Source organism: Corvus brachyrhynchos, unplaced genomic scaffold (assembly GCF_000691975.1).
Source record: "Corvus brachyrhynchos isolate BGI_N302 unplaced genomic scaffold, ASM69197v1 scaffold191, whole genome shotgun sequence".
Taxonomy (NCBI): domain Eukaryota; kingdom Metazoa; phylum Chordata; class Aves; order Passeriformes; family Corvidae; genus Corvus; species Corvus brachyrhynchos.
In genome coordinates this window covers 746506-754136 of record NW_008236487.1, presented here as the reverse complement: position 1 = coordinate 754136, position 7631 = coordinate 746506, and the positions used below count along the sequence as shown (strand labels likewise).

At 39.4% G+C, this 7631-nt stretch overlaps 1 protein-coding gene across 1 annotated transcript in view; it reads right to left on the bottom strand.

Annotated features, from left to right (window-relative positions):
• ERC1 (ELKS/RAB6-interacting/CAST family member 1) overlaps positions 1 to 7631 on the bottom strand; it is a 282825-nt gene that overhangs the window by 197340 nt on the left and 77854 nt on the right. The window contains 1 exon segment of the mRNA XM_008643986.2: positions 5764 to 5931. Within this exon segment, the coding sequence (XP_008642208.1) occupies positions 5764 to 5931 (168 nt within the window).

Genomic DNA, 7631 nt, shown 5'->3' with positions numbered 1-7631 from the left:
CCTGCCAGTTGGCTGCTAATCGTATTTGACAGTATCAGATTTGGTTCCTGTTAGCTGAATCCATTACAGGACATCAGTCACACACAGTAAACAGGCTGATCAATGAATTTCTTGCTCCTTCTGCACAGCATAGACTAGCAGAGGGACGAAGTGAAAAGATGACAACCGCTGGACAACCCCAGCTGGGCTAAGAATTTAGGAACTCATTATCCTTATGGCATTTTGAGCAACGTTTGGTTTTAGCATGTTATTTTAACATGTAATTCCATTTCATTTTGAGTTGCTAATGGAAAAGTAGTCTGTGAGGCCCTGCATTTCCAGTGTGTGACACACAGACCCCGTTGCTGTTTTGTCTGACTCCTTTCACACAGAGCAGTAAGCACTTGCCTGTGGGGAAAGGAGCTGCCCTGCTCTCCCCATCAGCGCTGTAGCCCCGCTGCCACCTCTGCCCCTGGAGCCTCCTCACTTACACATACATTATTAAAATACATTCCTGACCTCTCACCCAGCAAGTGGGGCATGGAGTGTAGTCTGCAGGGAAATTGGAGTACCAGGTCGTACCCAAATATGATTTATAGGACAGCTAGTGTTTGCAATGAAAGGTTTAGCAGGTGGATCAGGCTTTGTCTTTTTTCAAAAAACACAGTTTTATAGATTGATTAGGTATGGTCTTCTCTGGGAATCTTTGATATTAAAGCTAAGGGTCACTTTTATTAATTCTTGAAGGGAAACTGAAAATCTCCTTCACAAGAAAATCCAAATGCTCTCAACAGTTGTGTTGCAAAATATTTGAGACAGTCCAGATGCCTACAGCACAGTATTAAGTGAAAAGAGAACATCTGCAAATAGAAATTTATCCACAGAATGCTTTCAATTTTCTGATTGATTATTCTCTTTGAACTCTATATTAGCTTATGGTTTGGGGTAAATTGCATTCCTGGTTTTATTTGTGTGAGGTCCTTGCCTAGGAAACCATAGAAAACACTTTCAAAAGTATTTTCAAAGGCTGGCAGGACACACAATCATCACCTTAGCACTATTCCTGGCAGAACACTGCACTTGTTTATTCATGTCAGCTCAGTTTATGCATGGCATCCTCCCACAGCAACAAGAATTGAGGTCTGTGGGAGTCAGGTGATGCCAACTTCAACAGAGTCAGCTCAGGACCTTCTCAGAACACAGAAATGAGCAGGCAAACAGCTACTGAGGTGCTGACACCCCTTCTCCTGAATTTTGTGTCTTGGATGGTGTTGTCCTAACCCTGGGTTAACCTAACTGCTTTCACAGGAATGGACTGCCATGTCTTTAACTGCATATGGCAGGTTAAACCTGACAGGGCAGCTCAGGCAAGTCCCTCCTGCCACAGCGGGCTCACCCAGCTGCCCCTGAAGCTTCAGCACCATAAGCACACCCTGAACACAACAGCCCCCCCCAGGCACAGGGGCCACAGGTACCTCTCTCCAGGTGGATACCACACACAAGACTTCAAATCCTTCACTGTAAGAACACTAGATGAAGAACTGTGTTGGGAACCCCGGATTTGTCTTCACAGAGTTTTCCAGTAGCTGTAAATAACATTCTATGTCTCTGTTCTTAATGGGTCTGGCCATACATGAAACATGTAGAAGTCCAAATTTCTAAGGAAAATTCATCCCTTAGTAGCTCAAATTACTACCAAAATAAGCGCAATAAATGAAGTAATATTTAATATAAATCTCATCTTAAGCCTTTTTTAGAATCTTGAATTCTGTAATGACAGCCTTAGCATTCAGAATATTTCCAAACTATAGGGAAATCATTTAAATACTCAGACAGCCACAGTGAGTCTCAGACCTCACTCTGTTTCTCACTGTGCTCCTGAGTTTCAGGAGCTTGCATTAATAGGACTGAGATTGAAAACAAGGGTTTTTTCTGAATTTTATGATCATCTCCACTGTACAGTAGCAAGCAGGGTATTCTGACCCTGGTGATTCCCACTTTAAGATGTCCATGATGCCTAGAAAAAACAGTGTGCTACTCTTTTCCTGAGTAGTTCTTCTCATCTACCTGTCACCTGTTCAGACCATGGCTGAACCATCGTTTAGATCAGTGAACCACACCATACTTCATCCAGTGGCACCCGAAGGTACAACCTTCCCTATGCTATATCCAAGCCCCAATTCCTCTGTAAGAGCAAGATTCTAAATTTTAATGCTCTGTAGGTATGACTACAGTAGAGGCAGCAAAAAGAACAGATGGAATACCAATCCTGAAATGTGTGCTCAGAGCCTGCAAAGGTTTCTAACAGGAGCCAGCCACTTTTTAAAGCAGATGTTGAAGTAATTCTATGTCAGCACTCAAAGATCATTGAGAAATGCACAGAGACATGAAATTAAAATTGGTATGCGAGCTGAGAGTTGCTTTTCACCTTCTGGAGCTATTGTTAGGTGACGTCTCCAAGAATGAGTACATTTTAAAAAGGATCAGTTTCGTGACATTCCATTACTAACTTGCAAACATATCATATAAATACAAAAAAGGAGTTCAGCCTTTTTACTGATAGCACAGTCTGTAATTAAGACTTTAAAGCTATGTTTATTGACTGATTTGAATCAGTGGTAGTTCACAAGACTTAATTCTCTATTTTTGCCATTGATCTTTCTCTTTAACTAGATTAGAGTTGACTCTTCAGCCCCTTATACCAGTTGCAGCAATATCCAGTGTGGTCTGTAGATGGGAGTGAGCTCTTTGTGAACACTGAGCTCCAGCTGTCCAGACAGCTGAGTCACATTACACAGCCATGCCATGGAGCAGAGGTGCACACGCCTGGCTTTGTGCAGAGCCTGGTGCTTCCTGCCAGGGTTACAAACCCAGTGCAGGACAGAGGTACTGCTCCCAGGCCTGCTCAGGCCAGAAATGAGCTCAATTGTTCCTCCACAACCTCTAGCACGAGACATTGAATACTTGAGCACAGTGAACTCAGTCCTGTGAGCTCACCTCAGTGTTGGCAGGTGTCAGCACTGGGTCTTCAGGTAGCTGGTGCTGAGCAGTGTTGCTGGAAACACCCAGCTCCCATTTGGACACTCCTCACTAAATGTAATCCACTCTCTGATTTGCCAGAGTCTACTGCAGTTTCAAAATGCCAGTAAAAGCCCCAATAAAGAAAGAGCCTTAGAAAAATTTATGTTCTACTGAGACATTCAAAGCAAATAAAAACTTCCACATGATTAGATTCATTTTTCTACTGAATATTAATCTGAATTTACCATAGGAATGGACCAATTACAGAACCATGCCAGCTTAGGCAGTGTACAAAAATAAAGGAGAACATTCTCGCTGGTTAAGGCAACTTCCCACTGAAGCCACATAACTTCTGGCACTGACCTAAGCTAAAGGGCTCACTGGGTAAAAACTTTATAAGGATAAAGCCTTAATTCCAGCATAAATACTAACTTATTTTTTGTTTTGTTTACAAAGTGACTGTACAATTTTAGAGCTATTTTTAAAGGTTTATTCACCAATTGAAAAGTTAACCACAATATTCTCTCCACCCAGCAGCCCTCAAGATAAACACCCCACAAACAGCTCACTGTTGTTTGTAGTTCTAGAGTGGCAGGTGGCAAATCCATTTTTGAGATATTGTATCGACATTATTCCCCACCTATGGGCAGGTTTCTTTAACAGAAGACTAAAGAAGAGGTAGAGGCTCATGAAGGTATTCTCTTTTATTTTCAAATGTTTATTTAAATATGAGTCTAAAATACCGATCCCCTCTGAAGATGTCTGACAATTTTTGTCAGAAACTGCACCCCTCTTCCTCCTCACAACTCTCTCCAGGGTCTTGAGAGAAGCTAGCTGTGTTTTTACACTGAGCAGTGCTGTCAAGAAGTGAGGCCAAGCAGGATCTCACATTCCTACCCCACTCCCAAAGAAAATCCTTCTATGGAAAGATATCCTTTCCTTTAAAAAATCCAAATCATCACAGGATGCAGTGACAAACATCTCAGTGCTGTATGTTCTCAGCATGTTTCAATCCTATACTTAAGAGGATCACCTGTGAACACAGAGAAAAGGTAACTGGGTGATGATTTAATTGTTGAGCTTTCTGACAAGAACTCCAACCAGGGTGAAAAAGATGAGACTATCTTTCAAAAGTATAAATATCTTCTTGGAAGGAGGAATCCAGTTTGGTTTTGTAGTGCTACATGAGAAACTCATTTGGAAGCAGCCAGTGAAGAACAAATATTCTCAATGATTATTTAGTAATATTACAAGTTAGAGAGTAGAATAATTTTCTATATTAAAGAAGTACTTTGGCCTTCAGCTAAAATAAAATCAAGATGTTGTGAATAACTGTCAAGAGTATCTATCAATGGTATATAACCAAGCCTTTTTGGTTTTAAATGTTCTGTTTCAATTCTGGACATTTTAAGTGAATAAATATGTTTATCTACCATAACAGCTGAAATTATGACCCTCTACTAAAGTCTTTTAGTTTGTTAATAAAGTAAATTTGTTCAAGAACTTCACCTCTCCTGGGTAGAAAAGCACTATTTATTACTTTAAAATGAGAATAGAAATGTGCTTCTAGCTTTGTAGGTTTGCCACAGTACATGCACGTTTAACATATCTATATCCTTTTCTATGACTGCAATGGATCAAAGCCTGCATTTTGCCTTTGAAAATGTTTATTTACCTAACACCTACTTTCACTGATAGTTTGAAATTTAATTTTTTTTTTTTTAATAGACATGCACTAATCTAGGGTACCTTCCTGAACTAGCAAAAAGGAATGAACAAATTTAACAAGAGGTTTATGATTGTAAACTGGTATAAGCTTTCACAGTTTATGCCCACCGATGAAATTTCAACTTCTCCATAAATCTGAGAATAATCAGAAAAGCCATCCTGGAACATCAAAAGATATTTCCATGTAAGTTCATTACTGCATGTTGACAAGGCCATGAGCACCCACAGATTTACCAATTTTGGCTAAAGGCTAATTTGGCTAAATTAGGGTAGAAAGTTCAGATCAGTTCTCTTATGCTCCTGTAATATGGAAGCTTCTACCAGTGTCACCCACAAATTTCCTGCATGCCTTTTTCACAGCTCCTTTGGCTTCTTTGACTCTTTTAGCTGTAACAACACAAAGTTTTTGATGCATCACTGCCATCTTTTGGACTTCCACTAACACTACAATTTTCCAAGGCCGTGAATGAAATCCTGTCTGCACACAACATTTCATGCTTGCTCTTCAAGAATGTCCAGAAGCAACACGTTTATGCTACATTTATAATCTGTTTGATGTTCAGATGTACACCTGGATCTTACATAATATGGGAATTTATTAAGCATTTGTCATCGAAACACAGTTTAGAAAATATTTTTCCTTTACCTTGGAATATGCATCACAAAACACAAAAGCCCATATTTCAGGGGCTTACAAGCAAGAGCTCCTGGCCATGCTGACAGCAGCAGTGAAGCCTCTGCAGGGTGTATGCTATTGGAATGATCTTCCTTGTTCTTCTCTCCTCTAGCTACAAGGTCCCTGCAAATAAATCCCCCCAGCTCAGACATTGCAACTCCTAATTCAGCCAAGCACTTACACACACATGTTTGTATTTAGATCAATCCCCTGGCCTAGAGAGCCAACCATATAATCAAAGACACAAAGAGCCTGGAACAAGCAGTACTGGATGGCTGTGGGCCTGTACAACCTAGGAACAGAAGAAATAATGGCTTTTCTCTGTGCACAGGCAACAAGCACAGAATTGCCCACTTCACCTCTGTCTGCAGGATGGCAGCTCTTTGCTCTTTAGCTGTAAGGGACTCTTTGAGAACTTCAATGTGCTGCTTGCTGTCAGAGAACTGATTTGTGAGGGTCTCCAGCTTGGTCTGCAGGGCCAGGAGCTCGGTGTCTTTGCGCGACAGTTCCTGTTTCACCTGACCAATCTGAAACACAAAGAAAGGAGGGGCAAAGGGAGAAATAATTTATAACTTCCCTACAAAAATCACTATAAACACACATAACTATCGACAAACACCATGGTACTGTTAAATTATCCCACAGAACTATGAAGCCTTAGGTTACCTTGAGTGAAAGGCTGGCAAAAATTTGTGTCATGAGCAAAGGAGAGAAGGAAAAAGAGAGGGGAGCAATGTCATCAATTTTTCAAGGGAGGTTCTTTTTAATAGTGGCAGTTTTTTGTAATTCATCTTCCAAAGGACTAACCAAACCCAGGTACGTTTCAGGGATGACGTTTTAATGAAGATGAAGCAGAACCCTAATGACAAAGTACCCCTAGCCTGTAAGGTCAGAGCAGATGAGATACCTACAGGTCTCTCAGCAGCACAGTGTTTGCTCTGAAATGTCAAATCAGCAAGCTGCCCTCCAGCTCTTCACCTAGCAATCCAGCCTCATGCTTACACAGGATGTAAAGACCCTTTTACTTTTCCCACTACTTACAAAACCAGCATTTTATTCTATGAAACACCTTCTAGTTTATGGAAGCTTCTAAAAGCAGATGCATATATTCCTCAAAACAACAGGAAAACTGTTTGTGGAATTCCATTTGTAGAGAGAAATTTCCTAAATTTAATTTAGTGAATTAAATCAGTATAGAAGTACAAATTTATTTTAACAAATGTAGGTTGGATTATTATTTCAAAAGGCAAACAGTAAAAAAATGCTAAAATAAAGCATCAAAATGAGCTGAAATATCAATTTAAGTGCAATCATCACCCAGGAAGACTTCTATTAAGTCTGAATATTAAAAAAAAAAAAAAAATTAATTAAAGAGGACTAGGAAGTTTAAATGTAGCATTACATCCAAGTTTACAACAAACTTTCTGATTTTATTCCTATAAATCTCACAGAATAGCAATGTTTTACTGCTACATATTATATAGCAGAGGGGGACATGTCTCTACACACTGAGCAGCTTTCCCTTTTTTAACTTGAACAGTTTTGCTTGGGTTATTCAAGTTTTAAAAAAAAATCCCTTATCCCCAGAAGTACATTGTCCAGTGCTTCAAAATAGAAATTAAAGGACAACACAAACTGAAAAAATTGTCCAGGTCACTCTTTGTGTTTGAAAACATGACATGAACAAAATAATAGTATAATTTATAATAATTTTTAAAGTTTTTAATTAGAATAAATGCCCATATTAGTAGAAACAATTGAGAGAAAAAAAGCTGGGGTGAATGCCATTTTACCTTGAAAACACTGATTCAATAATGGGCAATTAAAGGAAGAAAACTCTTTACCAAAGAGTATTAAAATGGCATCAAAATATGTAATGAAGGACCATTATGTGGTCCATCATATGGCATCAAAATATGTAATGAATATTAAAATGGCATCAAAATATGTAATGAAGGACTCCTGTGTTCCAGTGTGAAACAGTGTACGTGAGGAAATGGGGAAGAAGGAGGACATGCATCTCAAAAAACCTCTCAAACTCATGAAATAGCACAATGAGAAGGTATGTAAGAATTTATAGAACTATTCAATAGTTTATTGTTCACTTCACTTCAAACCTGCTAGGTTGTTTCTTTCACATTTTACTAAAAGCAAATGTGCACAGGGGATGATTCTGCCACCTATTTCAGTTCAACACAAAGGTATTGATGTCAGCAGCACTATTCCT